The sequence below is a fragment of the Alligator mississippiensis genome, chromosome 3 (genome assembly GCF_030867095.1).
Source record: "Alligator mississippiensis isolate rAllMis1 chromosome 3, rAllMis1, whole genome shotgun sequence".
NCBI lineage: Eukaryota > Metazoa > Chordata > Crocodylia > Alligatoridae > Alligator > Alligator mississippiensis.
In genome coordinates, this window is record NC_081826.1 from 194,496,887 (window position 1) to 194,512,984 (window position 16,098).

The following is a 16,098-nucleotide window of genomic DNA, read 5'->3' on the forward strand; positions in this document are numbered from 1 at the left end:
GAGCCCAAGCCCGGACATCTTCCAAAACCTTTTTATTTGGGCAGGTGTTTAGCAAGCAAGGTAAGTTGGGGTATTGTTTGGGATGTTTTTATTATAAAAGTAAATGTCTCATTAAATACTTTATCTGATTTTATCAGTTATACATTTCCCAGTAAGCCTCCCTAAGCTTTTTTTGGGTGAAGGACTGTGTGCAAGTCTAATAAATACATGCATAAATAAAACAAAAGGGATGAAAAAAATGAAAAAAAAATATTGAGATGGAATGACAGGAAAAGGAGGAACATGGGAACTAAAGAGAGATGAAGTATAAAGAATATATATTTAAACAGTAAAGGACAGTTTGTGATTAGCATATTTTACTGTATGTATTGGTATGTGCAAACCTAAGGGAATGCTATTGCGGAAGAAGAGAGAGAGCGTCTGAGACCCACATTCTGGGTGGTGATGGAGGAGGGTTTTGTTCTGCATAAAAATATTGATAAAAGAACCACTTGGAGCTAAAACATGTTTGGCAGCAATACTTGCAAAACACCTAAACAGTTTTGAGAAAGAGCTCAATCAGTTTATGAATGGGATTGTATGTGACATGGATTACCTGTGATGGCAGAAAATTGGACTGGATGACCACAGATGGCCCTTCTATTCCTGTGCTCCTTGAAGTGTTAATCTCTTGAGAAAGGCCATTTTCTAGCCCATAGTGGAAACCATAGTGGTTCAGATAATGATGAAAGATGAGGCCCAGCAGTTTTTCACACCTCAGTCTTTACTGATATCCAGAGAAAAAAGGTGGAGGGAGGCACATTGCCAGTTTTTTCTCTCTGAGTTCAGGCAGGTGGACATACATTTCAGGCAAGTAACCAAAACATTTGATGGTTATCTGAAGCTATCACAGAAAATCTCTTAATCTTCTCCTGGATATTTACCAGCATTCATGGTGCTCGTACCCTTCCTAATAGAAACAAGAATTCTTTTTTTGTGTGGTCATTTTATACATAAGGAGCACAGTAGGTATCTTCAGTCCTTTTCATGGGCCTAGTCTAAAGCTTGTTGAATCTGATGAGTCTTTCCATTGACTTTAGCATGTTTGCCTGTTGTGTTCCAGCTCCTGGAACTGGTAAAATGCAACTCAGTCCTGTATTAAGAGGTTTAGGACCTATCACCCATCCCTTGAACCTGTACGGAAAATCCTCAAAAAATTGCAACCCATATTAGAAAAAGACCCTATTCTTAAAAAGATCTTCCCAGAGCCACCCATCCTAGCCTTCAGACAAGCACCAAACCTCGCCAACCTCATCACCAGAAGCAAACTTCCTTAAGCCCAGAACACACCAAAAGGATCCAGACCGTGCCATGACAAGAAATGCAAAACCTGCCAACACATCTCCACCACCTCCACTATTCCTACACCCCACAACAGAGCCATCAGCATCCCAGGGTCTTACAGCTGCACCTCCAGAAATGTAATATATCTCATCCAATGCACCAAATGCCTTGATGGAAGATATGTAGGAGAGACCAGACAACAACTGCGCACCAGAATGAACGCACACTGGAAATCCATCAAAGACAGAAACACTCAATTACCGGTGGGGGCACATTTCTCACAGGAGGGCCACTCTCTCTCCAATCTCTCAGTCCTGATCCTCAAGGGAAACTTACACAACACTTCCCAGAGACGAGCCTATGAGCTCCATTTCATCAACCTGCTGGATACTTGAGATCAGGGACTAAACATAGACATTGGATTTTTGATACATTACAATCTGCCTGGCAACTGACTCCCCAGCCCAGCCCAGTCCAGCCCAGCCCCTGGCTTCTTTACTTTTCATTCCATCCAGGAAGAGCACGCAGCAACTGCTGGAGCGTCCTTAGCCTGACGAAGGGTTTTTGAACCCGAAAGCTTGCTTAATAACTATTCTCCAACCATTTGGGTTGGTCTAATAAAAGATATCAAATTCACCCAAGGAACCTTGTCTGCCTATAGTCCTGTATCAATACACTTAATAGAGCTCTGAATGTATAAAATCAGCCCCACTGCAATTCTTAACTTGTTGACAAAGAAATACAGTTTGGAGGCTGGTGTGTGTATGCAAAGGTAGCTAACTCATTTCTTACTCTCTTGACAGCACGTCAGAGCCATTTCATTCTACCCGCAAATGGAAAGGGTGTAATTATATTATCGTCTAAAAATCAAAGAGGTAGATTTTGATGAACATATTCAATCACTGAAAGAAGTAGAAAATGGAAAATTCAGGTATTTCTCAGGCACTTGATTTTCATCTCTTTACTTTTGTTTTATACCATCACTTTTAACTCACATGTGCCCCTCCCTTTCTTGATTAAACTTAATTGAAAAATTGCATATACTGTTTAATGTTTATTTAATATTTTAATAATCAGCAATGCGTATTATTTTTTATCTATCCTGTAGTAGCACCCAAAGAATTGGTTCTGTACAGACACAGATAAAGAGGCAGTCTTTAATTTACTCATGTACATTGAAATCAATGCAATAGGTGGAGGAGTGAGGCCAGAGAGAGGTGTCTGATGCTTGGAGTTTCTACAACTTTGCTTATAATTTAAATTCCAGTGTAAGTATAAACAACGTGCAGATCCAGATTCTACACATTTTTGAGACTCTGTCCTTACAATATATTTAATCCACTAAATTTTCCATCATGATGGCCAGTGCATCCCACATGCGTGCAATGAAAGATGTTAGGTATAACCCAAGGAACTAAAATGAACCATAGATTGAACAAAAATGTAGCCAGTGAATCAAACAGCCTAGAGCAAGCAGGCACAAATCCCATGGAAGTGTATGCATGATATGAATAGGGCTGACAGGTTTTATATTGGCCAGAAAACGTGTGATTTACAAATTTGTTTCACTCACACCAGTTGGGCAGTCAGTGAGTGGGTAAAATGAATATGCCAGAAATGGCTGAGTGCATAAAAACAAGGGTTTTTTGGGGGGCTGCTACAGACCACCAAACCAGGAGGAACTGGTGAATGAGGGTTTCTTCAAAGAGCTAGTGCAAGTTTCCTAATCACTGGCCCTGGGTCTCATGGGGGGCTTCAATCACTATGCTGGGACAGCTGGTGGGAGAGCAATACAGCAGTGCACAGGCAATCCAGGTTTTTGGAGAGTGTTAGGGACAACCTCCTGGTGTAAGTGCTGGAGAGGCCAACTAGGGGCCATGCGCTTCTTGACCTGCTGCTCATAAACAGGGAAGAATTGTTAGGGAAGGTAGTAATGAATGGCAACTTGGGCAGAAGCGACCACAAGATAATTTGAGTTCAGGATCCTGAGGAAAGGAAGGAAGGAGAGCAACAAAGTAAGGACCTTGGACTTCAGAAAACCAGACTTGGCTTGGCAGGGTACTCTTCACTAAGTTAAAACACAAAAATGAAGCTTATAAGAAGTGGAAACTTGCACAAACAACTAGAGAGGAGTATAAGAGTATTGCTTGGGCATGCAGGGATGAAGTCAGGAAGGCCAAAGTGCAATTGGAGCTGAAGCTAGCAAGGGATGTGGAGGGTAACAAGAAGGGTTTCTACAAGTTTATCAGCAAAAAGTGGAGGATCAGGGAAAGTGTGTATCCTTTACTAAATGCAGGGAGGCAAGCTAGTGACAGAGGATGCAGAAAAGGCTGAAGTACTCAATACCTTTTTCACCTCAGTCTTCACAGGCAAGGTCAGCTACCAGACTACTGAATGTGGGAGCACAGTTTGGGGAGGAGGTGAGCATCCAACACTGGAGAAAGAACAGATTAGGGACTAGCTGGAAAAGCTGCATGTGTACGAGTCCACGGAGCTGGACAGGAGGCACCTGAGCGTGCTTAGGGAGCTGACTAATGTGATTACAGATTTGCTGGCCACCATTTTTTGAAAACTCCTGGTGACTGGGAGAGGTCCCAGATGATTGGAAAAGGGCAAACATAGTGCCCATTCTTTAAGAAAGGGAAAAAGGAGGATTCTGGGAACTACAGACCAGTCAGCCTCATCTCAGTCCCTGGAAAAATCATGAAGCAGATCCTCAAGGAATCCATTTCTAAGTACTTGGAGGAGAACAAGGTGATTAGGAACAGTCAGCATGGATTCACCAAGGGCAAATCATGCCCAACCAACCTGATTGCCTTCTATGATGAGATGATTGGCTCTGTGGATGCAGGAAGACCAGTGGTTGTGATATACCTTGACTTTAGCAAGGCTTTTGATACAGTCTCCCACAACATTCTTGCAAGCAAATTAAGGAAGTATGGGTTGGATGAATGGACTGTAAGGTGGATAGAAAACTGGCTAGATCATCAGGCTCAAAGGGTAGCAGACAATGGTTCAATGTCTATTTGGCAGCCAGTATCAAGTGGAGTGCCCCAGAGGTTGGTCCTGGGGCTGGTTTTGAACAAGGAGCAATGCTCTCAAGTTTCAGCAAGGGTTAGATATTAGGAAAACTTTCTCCCTGGGAGGGTAGTAAAACACTGGAACACGTTCCCTAGAGAGGTTGTGGAATCTCCATCCTTGGAGATTTTTAAGACCCAGCTAGACAAAATCTTGGCTGGGATGACCTAGTTGGGGATGGCTCTGGTTTGAGCAGGGGTTGGACTAGATAACCTCCTAAGGTGCCTTCCAACCCTCATTTCTTTGATCCTATGATTCTAAGGATGAAGTAGAAAAACTAAATAGCAAGAGGGTGTAAGATAAAACAGGCGCTCTACTTTGTGTCCATAACAGCTCCTGTGCTTTGAGAGCTAAATTGAACTCAACTAAAAGGGGGGGGGGGGGAGAACTGACCATATTAATGCCATTTCCAAATATCCCAACCTGTGGGGAGCCCCGCAGACCAGATGTGATGCTCCACAGGCTACATTTGGCCTGCAGGCCAGAGGTTGAGCACCCCTGCTATAGATTAACAAGGTGGTGTAGAGTAATACTCATCGTGCACATGCAGGGATGTCAAAGAGATGCTAATTACATCAGTTTTTCTACTTTTACCCATTTCTAGGCCCTCCTGCACCCAAAGTACAATATACACTATCATTTCTGTCACTGCTGAATTGGGCCCAGTGGCAGTTAAGTCAATCAATCATTATGTGGACTGTCAGAGCCTGAGCCATTAGGGGCCTGTCAATCTATCTATTCTTAAACTAGTTTTCAGGCTGCTGTTGTTAACAATATGAGCATAACTGAGTGCCTGTTTTAGCTTTAATGGTAAAACAGAGGAATACATAGCTATTTGGCATTTTTCTTTAGCTTTATGAAACAAACAGCATCAGACATAATGATCATTTGTATCAGATCCTTTTGTCCTTCTTCTTATCTTTGAATCCTGTTTTCTCATTCTAGCAATCTACAGCTGCATGAACAGAACTACTGAGTGCTTTGTAGGTAACTGCAGTTCTGGGAGGTCCTGCTATGTAATCGTGGTTTCCTTGGCTTCCCTTGTGGAAGTCATAGATTCTCAAAATCCTTCAGGAAATGCTAGTTTTCAAACAGCCTCTGTTGTGGTCTGGTCTCTCTCTCTCTCTCTTAAAAACATTCTTTCTCTTTGATTTTACACTATCAGCCTGGGGACTTACTCCCATGCACCAAACAGAGAGTGACCTTATTGCATTTGTAACACTGGCAGGAAGAGAGCCAATAATGGGACTTGTATTGAGTCTTTGTGTATCATAGATCATGGGGTGTTTCTGGTATTCTCGTCTTGAAGTACTGGGGGGAAGGGCATGTGTTGAATATGAGAGAAGAGATATGCTCAGTCTTCATGTAACTTGACTGAGCTGAGTCTGATTCAGTATATAACATAGAAAATTAGGCTTACAAAAGAGTACTTCTGAATTATAATATACTATTTGGTTTACTATTAATAAAAACATGAATATGTGTTATTTGCAAAATTAATATTTACTTTGCCCATATTCATGGTGCATAGGGCCAAGATGTACTCAACACTGATTTTTTAAAGTGTGGTTTAATGATCTGAAATACACGAACCAATTCTTAAAAATAAAAGCCAGGGACCTGTGCACAAAACGTGATAAGCACGTAAACTGGTGACCCCAAAGAGCTAGTCACTTAAGTACCCATACAGTGTACATGGGCAGTTTTACATGCAGTAGTGTACTAAACTATAGCTGGCTTTGGCCACTTGGACCTGAGTTTTTGCATTTTGAAAATGTGCTCCTACATACCTAAAACCTAAATTAAGGCCACATTTCTGATGAGATTTAACAAAATGCAAAAGCTCAGTTATGGTTTTCACACCATTTGTAACTTAATCCTCTTGATATCGTGTATCAGATGTGTACAGCATTCCTACCCTAGGTGTGTGCACTATGGATGAGCTAGAGATGCTGTGGTCACATGGGTGGATTTTCAGATATCACAGGAAGGGATCCTTTTGGAGGTTCCTGGGGGATGCAGGTTGCCCCTGTGATAGAACCATGCTCTGCAGCAGCAACAGAGACCTCCTCGCAAACCCATGCAACATGGGTGAGAATTATGATCCTCTACTTTATGCATGGGTAACCTGAGGTATGCAAGAAATTTTCTGTTGAAAGGGAGTCTTTGAGCATGACATGAAAAATATAAAAGCCTGGTTTAATAACCGGTAGAAGCTCAGAGGAGAGAAAGATCCTCTTCTCCTATACTGGAGGACAACCTTGGGCATTCTGGTTTGTTTGTCTGCAGTTATAATGGAAAGCACTGATTTTTGGGGTTACATGAAAATACTGTTCTGTCAAATATATACAAAAAGAATGTATTGAGTTGAACTGAAACAGTCAAACAAAAGCATGGAAAGACCAATAAGACTTCTCTTACCATTTTCCCAATCATCATCACATATGGTCCCAAATACTTGTTCACTCCGAAGATGTCTAACAAACGTATGTACCAGTAAATGATGTTCACGCAGTATATGACTCTCCCGTCACTCCGGAATGGTTGATCCTGCAGGCGAAGCACCATCCCCACAGAGAACAGGAGAATGGCTATGAGATCCGTGACATTCCAGTACTCCTGGAGCCACACCTTTACCTTCTGTAACAGCTTCCCAGGCTCTGACATCAATATCTAAAAGATATGGAAGAGGTAAAGAACCAAGATTTGAACCATCTTCACTTTAAGTGCTAGAGAAAGCCCCAGGCAATCATTGGTATATCACACAGTCCCAAAGCGAGCTGATAGAACCCGATGATGTTTATGGATATCTTACAAGTTTCTGGTGCCTCTTTAGAAATTGGATGGTCTAGGGAATCATGTTCCATCTCTAATCTATGTGCAGGTCGAATAAAACAAAACTAAATATATATCGCTCAAATCCATGAGAAGGGACTAGAATTTCAGTATCCCTTTCCAATTCTCAAACTGATTGATCCTAATTTGAAGCAGAATTAGGTAGCTGGAAATGTACTGCAGCAGAAAATTCATATTTATGGAAACTACAAAAAAGTGCTCAAAAACTGCATAAAAGTACCATGGAATTTATGATGAATAATAAGGATCTTAATTTGCATTTCATCCAAAAGATTGATGCTTTTACTTGAACAAACCTTTGACAATAGTGTTCCACAGCTGGGAAAATAATGCATGAAAATCATTCATTCTGTGAATTTAGCCACTTCTTTGCAAAATCATCTGTGAGCAGGTTACTGTTTTCCTGAATTTATTTGTCATTTGAAGCCATTCACCAAACCGTTTCCATGAATAATTCCTTGCCATTAGCTTGTTTGCAAGCAGCTTGCTTTGAGTATTCTATATTTAGAATTTGAGCATGTTTGAGCAGACTCGTATGGTATATTTTTGCTCCTTGAAAAGAACAAGTGCAATTCTTAGAATTAGGTTTTCAGTATGGATTTCAGATTACTTTTCTATGAATAATCTCCAATATTCACTGAGAACTCTAGCTTCACAAGCATTCTTGCTGGAATATTTGTGGAAAGAACAGCTGAAGTGAATGATTAGAAAAAAAAAATGAAACAAATATTCACAAAAAATATTTAACTGAATTCCAATGTAGCTGTTTACCAGTGCTGTGGAGCCCTCTTGTGGTTGCTTACTGACATCTTTTTCTTTAATGAAATATGTTCATCACAATTCACTCAACCAATGTCCTACCCCATCACGCTGTAATTCTATTTATTTTATTTATAACTATAATCTACTGTAAATCTTTTTGAAGGCAGTATTCAGTTTTAAGCAACTGTTTTAAAATATCTTTTTCAGTAGTCCTCAAAGGCATTTAAAAATACAATTACTGGTGAAAAATACAAATACAACACCAAATTCAGCCCAGGGGTATAAATGTGCCCCATTCATGGTACTCAATGGAAGCTGCATCTACTAATGTTAGAGCAGAATGTGGCCTTTGGTATCACTGTGTAATAAATACACATTAGGTCAAGTGAAAAGGACACAGCAGTAGCTATGGGGAGAGAGGGAGGAGGGGTAGAGGATGATAAAATTCTGCTCAGCCTATATCTTATAGCATTTTAATGCAATCATAAATATGTTTTTCTTTGTCTCTGCATCCTTTAGAATCTTTTGGGAAATGCATGCCATTAGTTGAGACAATTATTGAATAAATATATGTCAATAAATAAAGGGAAGTCACCCCCAAGCTGTTTCATAAATTAGGGATGTTATTTAGGTGAGGGGTTTTTGTTAATATCTCATCCTTAAATCTCTTCCCCTGCCTCAGAAACCCAAGTTTCCCTCAAAAACCTACTAAAAATGCCAATGCCTCCTCTGCTTTTCTGGAAAAAAACAATACGTTTGTGGTAATCCCACCCCAACAGTATGCTCAGAGAAAAACAATGAATATCTAAAAATGTGAAAAACATGTGAGCTTATTTCTGGTTTTGGATCTCTCAGGCTGATTTTACCTCTCTCATTTTCTCTATTCCCAGTGTGAAAATATAAGAGATCACTATCCATTCCTGTGTAGAAGGCCAGCGATCCATCTTCACTAACACAATGTAGTTGAACAGCATCAGATACCCGATATATGCCAGCTGTAAGACAAAGAAAACTGCCTTTGGCATCAATAGCCATACAATAATAATAAATAATAATAGGGAACTCAGTACCACCAAGATGGCTTTGTAACCTTAATTTCAAATTGTGAATATCATATTTCTGTAAACAGAGAGGAGTATATCATCATTAACTGTAGGCTGTGGGAACTACAAATTAAATCTGCATACCAAATAGGAGCTATAAAATAAATGTTAGTGTTTCCTTTCCTCAGGTACAACAACTTCCCAATATAGCCACTCTCATCATTGTTAACCTCCATTTGAACCTCCAGTAGCCATGGTGGGATCAGTCCTAGTTCTAATCCCTCCCGCTTGCCATTATTAACCCTACACTTCCTGACTTACCTGTGCAACCAATTTCTACCCTATTTCATTTCCTTTCTATACACTGCTATTACATACTTACCAACTCCTGTCCCTCTATTTTAGAAGAACACCTGACCTGCTACACCCCTTAATACAAAGCCCTCCTTACTTGGATCCTTTTATATCCAAGGTGCTACTACCTTGCCTTTCTCTCTCCTAACTGAAAGTAATACTTCATTTGATCTGGTTCTTTTCTATGCTATTACCATCTCTCTGACCCAGTGCTTTGGCTTTACTATCTATTTAATCTTTTTATTACCCACCTATCCATTTTTAAAATGGCTTTGGTTCTCCTTTCAATATTTCCATCATCTGCCTTAATCTGTTCAGTCAACTAGGAGAAGTCATAGAGAGAATGTCAATGGAGCAACGACATGTGGTTCTGGCCAGATTTTGCAGCCCTCTCTTCCCTTTTCTGTGTTTGTGAGCATTTCCCTTTTCAAGCAGCAGCTCTATAACAAAGTAGCTTTTCAAGGCAAGCTCCTCAGAGTAACTCTTCAGTGCTAGACACAGAGTCATATGACAACAATCACAGCAGGTATTTCATTGCATTTGTTTACATTTCACTCTTTGCCTTTTGTCAATCAAATGTTATTTCAAATTGACTGTCTATACTGTATCAAGGTCAAGATGAAGTGGAATTTGTGTACTGTGGGCTGAATGACCTCAGTTGGAGTTGAAAGTGTTCAGCATCTCACAGGAGGTAATAAGCACTTTATAGAATTAAGCCTGTAGTTTTCTATAAGTTCTTCTTGGAGTTTGATAAAGCATAAAGTTCACAGTGTGCTGGCTTCACTTGCAGTCATTGGTTTGGAAATCACCCAAATGAAATCTTTAAACTGACCATAATTATGAGCAGAGCTAAGATGGCCAGTTGGATCACTGCCTCTTTTCTACTTAAAACAAAAGAGGAAATTAAGTTACCTTTCTTTCAGTGTTGTGATGGATTGGTACGTTTCTCGGGGTGGGGAGGGGGGCAACCTGTGGCACGAGTGTCACTGGTGGCACGGGCAGCCTCTTTGCCTGGTACACAGCACATTGGAAAGGAAGCAGGGAGCACAGTGGCACATGTGGCAAGGAGTAGAAAGCAACATTGGGAGCACAGGGAAGGAAGCAGAAAACAGAGCAGCAGATCAGGCAGGAGAAGGGGATTGGAGTGGCACCCAAGGAGGGTGTGGGGCTAAATTGTGACATGCCTAACAAAAAGGTTGGTCTTTAGTGCTCTCTTGATCCTTTTTTAACACCTCTAAAGAAAAAGGAGAGCCATGCTATCCTGTGCTATGGTCTGAGACTTTAGCTGAGTTAGCAGAAATCCAATTTCCATAGAGGAGGCTAGACTGGAAAGCATTCCTATCTATATAAAAGAATGGCTTCACATTAGGATAGACTCATTCCTCACTCAGGTGCAGTGGCATTATTAACCACCATATAAAAAGCCAGATGATCTTATTTCTTAATGTCCTTTAAATAAAAATATACCCACTACAAAAATCTCTTCTGTTCTAAACAACTATTCCTACTAATTGGGGGGTGTGGTGGAGGTGGGAGGGGGTGGATTTAGTTTCCTTTACTAACTGCTAAAAGTTAGCATGAAAAAACGAAGTCCATTTCAATGGTAGGAGCTACAACACTGGATAATATTTGGGAAAATGGGTTATTTGCTGAAAAAAGTGGTTTTGGTCATTTCAAAAGTAAAAGTTCTGTTAACTGACATCTTACAAGCTGGCATGCTCTTCTAACTGGCATGCTGGCTTGTAAGATAAAGTGAAACCAGAAGTGCCCACTGTAGCATTTCTGGTTTCTCCAAGCCCCTACGGCTCGGGGGCTGTGCGGGGCCTGCCTCCCTGTCCTGCAGGGCCCACAGGAGGGGTGGTGATGCCGTGGGAGGGGTGAAGGGACACCCCAAACGCGGTGGGAGAAGCAACGGCCGGGGCCACTCAATTAACCGGCATATTTTGCTATCTGGCATCCCCCATTCCTGGGGGATGCTGGATAACAGAGCTTTTACTTGTGAAAGTAACTTTCATTTATGGAATTGTTTCTATTAGAAAAAATATTTGCCAAAATATTAGTCAAATCATTACTGATGCTGCCATCATTCTCGCATCCCCTTTCATCCAATAGTCCAGTAGCTAGAGAATTTCCCTATGATGTGGAAAACCCAAGTTCAATTATCTTGTCTGCCTGAGGAGGCTTGAACCCACAACTCCTACCTCCAGGGAGAGTGTCCTCCTCATTTTGCCTGCTTTAGGATATTTGAAGGTGGGTTACTTTCAATCTCTCCTGTTGATGCTTTTCCACTTAGTATACTATAACTACTTATTTGTATAAAAGATCAATATTTCACCTGCCAGACAAGGTCCCTAACGGTGAGGTTGATGAGCTGTTTTTATTTTCTCTCTACAAATTATAAACGTGAAACAGCTCCAGCAGGCGAGACTGAGGGAAATACAATGCACAATGACGCAATTAGGGTGGAGTGACTGGGGCATCTGGGCCCAGGTGCCAAACTGGTGGAGGAGGAGGGAGAAAAAAAAAGGCTGCTGCTACAGCCACACAATCACCACTGCCTCCTTGTGTGGCACTGACCTTGTACACCTGGCCACATTGTTATGCCTCTGACAATGCAATAGGGTATCCTCAGAATACCCTACTGCCTGGTGGTTGGGACATGTTTCTGGGCAATAGTGGATGTGGGTTTAAAATTATTCAGACAGAGAAGGGGATATCTCCTATATCCTGGATAAGTGCCCTAAACAATGGGCTCCTGGTTAAAAATAGTTAAAAAAATAAAGGTCACCACCACCATCACCTTCTCTAGCACTGAATCTAGATCTTATTACATATTCCTGAAAAAGAAACAATCTGTTTTGGACTGAATGGAGCATGTCACAAAACTGCCGGACCTGCAAGGGAGAGGAATACTGCTTTGGTATGAAATACATGAAATAAAATTATTTTATTTTGACTTGATCCAACCTGAATTTTTAGTTTTCATACTGAACCAAATATAGTAATTCAGAAACCCCTATTTAAACCACTCCAAAATACTTTAATCATGATTGTGTGGGAGGTTGGCATAGAATAACAGAGTAGTTTTTATGCTATATGATGATAATTCTCATGAACTTTTTTTCACTTGCAAGACTCTAGATGATAATAAGTTGAGGATATATTCTCAGTTGTTTTAAATCTATACTTATAACAAGTGAGTGGGGCTGAGGTCAGCTATTTTAGCCCTTACTTTGAAGTTGCTTGTCTCTTCATTAAACTGGAGTTCTCTTTCAAGTATACTAAGTATTGGTACCACACCCCAAATCCACCTTAATTTGCTTTTGAAGTTGAACGTAGCCAAGCACTAGTAGGTGACCTCGAATGAGACCTGCCCCAGGACATAAAATAGTAGAAATAGGTCTCAATGGAAATTCAGTATTGATCTTCCTTTTCCATTTCAGGATTAAACTAGTTAAATGAGAGCCAGGACATTTTTTCTGTTTACAGTGAAAATATTTTTCTGGGCATATATTATGCTCATAGCAATATAATATGATAATGGACTGCTGATGAACAGTTTTTGGATTCATCAGACTAATTAATATTTAAGAGTTATAGTTTAGTAGTATGTTGTTCCATGACACTTGCCAGATTAAAGTTATTTACTAGTATATGTTACCTATCATGGTTTGATCTTTGCTGATATAAAGTTGTTTGTCTGCCTGTGCATATACCACCCATGCCATAGCAAGAAGGCACTTTTATATCAATCATCTCAGAAAAAGGAAGAGAATCCTTTTACTGTGATTTGCTGAGATTGGGATGAAGGTATTGTGAGTGAGGTTTTCCATTTATTATTGCTGTATATTTTATTTATTCTTATTCCACTTATTTCAGCAATTTAGCAAATGATAGTCTATAAATTAGCCAGAATAAAATATAGCAAGATAGAAATCTCTAAAAAATTACATTGCTCTAGCTGTTCCCTGTTTTAATTAATTATGACTCACTTATGGAGCTCTGAGTCAGGCAAATCATCCACTGAATTCAACAGTGAATTCAGCTGGTATACTGTTTGTCAGCACACACACATGTATATGTGTGTGTGTGTGTGTGTGTGTGTATACACACACACACATATATTTAGGGGTGTGTGTATATATATATATATATATATATATATATATATAGGGGTGTATATATTTAGGGGTGTGCAAAGTGGGCCCTATTCAATTTGGATTCAGATTCGGATTTGGTCTGAATCAGGGACGGTGGTTTGATTAGTTGATTTGGATCACTGTCCCTGATTCAATTCGGCCAAATCTGAATCTGAAGATTCGATGCTGATTCAGAGAACCAGTGATTCAGACACAAACACAGCTTTAAAAGTTTTTTCTACATACCTTGAGGTAGCAGGCATGGCTTGTGATCACTGCGATGCTGGGGTGCATGGAGCACCCTACAGGAGTGCGGGAGGGCCTTCCATGTGCTTGGTGGTGAACCTGGAAGTGGACTGGGTCTGCTGGGGAGCACGCTGGAGGGGCCCCCATGCCTCCCCAGCTCAGTGATCAGCTGCAGGGGGATGCCGGGTGCCCGCCCCAGACCCAGAGGCACCAGTCACCAAGCTGGAGGAGGGGTGGGGGAACCCCCCCCACGTGCTCCCCAGTGGACCCAAAAATGGACCGGAAGTGCTTCTGGTCCACTTCTGGGTCTGCTGCCAAGTGCACTGGGCAGGCCCCACACTCCTGTGGGACACACTATGAGCCCCGGCATCACAGCATTCATGAGCCCCTGCTACCTATAGGTAGGTAGAAAAAAAGCTGTCTTTATTTAAAGCTGTCTTTATATCCAAATCTCCGAATCTTTCCAAATCTCTCTGAATTGATTCAAAGGGTTCAATTCCATTCGGAGAGATTAAAGGATCCTCTGAGTCAATTTGGATTCAGAGATTCAGCCACCGAATTAGGCTGAATCTCTGCTGAATCGAATCAGGGACCGAAGCTTCGCCATCACACATATACACACACAGTAGCATAAGTTTTCACTAATTGTTTCACAAATGACTCTGCATCATGTACAAGCTCACCTACTTGTGTATGCACATTATCATCTGTGTATGAATCTGTCTTGGTTAGGCTTTGAAACATAGGTTTGTTTCCACAACTTGTTTGTGAATGTCCTGATGGAGATCCTCTGAAAATTTGTGCTACTACTAACAGACATTCTAACAGACAAACAATACTGCCTGCTATACAAGTGTTCATATCATCACTAGTAAGATAATTGGGAAGAAATAGCTTACTGTGTAGAACCAAAACTTAACAATGGGTGCATTATAGAACTCGTATATCTTTCTTCCGAGGGGGATGAGCCTGTGCCTGCTCTGAACTTCCTCTTCCTCCTTTTTTCTGGATGATTCTCCATTCCCTCGGCCCAACATTGCCTACAACAAGAAAGAATACAGGTTTGGTTATTTCTTTGTTTACTATCAACTGTGTTATTTTTGAAAATGTCACCAGGCATTCAAGCATTCTGTGATTTTTTCTACCTGAATTTGTTAATTGGGTGACCCACCCCTTTTGAACCCATGAAGTTGTAGGATTTAAACTATTTTGCTTGCAAATAACCTGTTTTAGATAGGAAGCTGCATTTCAGTTTATACAAACTGTTCCCTGCTAAGCTGAAGAAGTAACACTTCAAGCCCTAATCTCCATTCAAAACTTGGTTCTGGAGCATAGGTTAAATATGGCAATCATTACTGCTTTTTGCTATATTGAGTACTTTTTCTATTCTACAGATTAGCATTTGCATATGAAAATATTTTGGTTAGGCTATTACGTTGGTACAGGCACAACAGAGAAGGATAGAAAGTGTTGTTATAAAACAATGAACATGGTGTGCCAGTTGGCACTGGAAAAGAAACACAGGGAAGAAGGAAAGAGGCTACTAAACTGTAAATAATGCAGCTGGTCATTGTTGTTCATGCTGATTATTGTATCCTACTTAGGACATGATCCTGCAATGTGTTCCATGTGGATTCAGTTGGTTCGCTCATTAGAGTTCATTGCTAGACTGAGTAAACTTATTTCTCAAGGAATTGCTTCTCCTTCACTACTTTCCAGAATGCTGAGCATACTTTGTGTGCTAGATCCACAGTTTAATGTAACTTGATTGCATTGGGCCTAAGGCAATGTATACCAGCTGGAGATCTGCCCAGATTTTTAGCAATAAATACATAAGAAGTCATTAATAATAAACAAAAGACAAATAATGAATAAGTAACAAGGAGAGTTACTCTGAAGTTCAAATTCAGCTGTAAACATATACAAAGAGGGATTACAGTGAATAATATTCCCTTAAAAAAAAAAGCTAAAAAGGGAGAGTCCCAGTCTATTCCTAATACTGACTGACTGAGCAAACAACTGCTCTTTTGGTTTTCATTCCTCTGTGAACAGGAAACTTGAAACATTTGGATTTTAGGTGAGATGTATGCTGTGACCAAGCTCCCACTTTAATTTGTCATGGCATGTATATAGGTTTTGGTGCTTCGACAGATGGAGGCAGGTGTAGATCTGGTATTTTGATATCTCCTATACTATCTAACTGCCCTGATGCTGCCATGATGTTTTTATTTAAATAATCCAAATAAAATTTTTGTTTGAGGATTACTAAGTGAGTTGTTCTATACAAAATTACTTAA

The 16,098-nt window shown here is 40.5% G+C and overlaps 1 protein-coding gene across 1 annotated transcript in view; it reads right to left on the reverse strand.

The window, feature by feature from the left end:
- Window positions 1–14,846, reverse strand: part of LOC132243305 (transient receptor potential cation channel subfamily M member 3-like) — a 52,769-nt gene extending 37,923 nt beyond the window's left edge. Inside the window, exons 1-3 of the mRNA XM_019478171.2 lie at window positions 14,701–14,846; window positions 8,886–9,014; window positions 6,823–7,074 (exon numbers count right to left, since the gene is read on the reverse strand). Coding sequence (XP_019333716.2) covers window positions 6,823–7,074; window positions 8,886–9,014; window positions 14,701–14,838 — 519 coding nt within the window. The 5' untranslated portion in view covers window positions 14,839–14,846. The remainder of the gene's footprint in view (window positions 1–6,822; window positions 7,075–8,885; window positions 9,015–14,700) is intronic.
- Window positions 14,847–16,098: the final 1,252 nt, after the last annotated feature.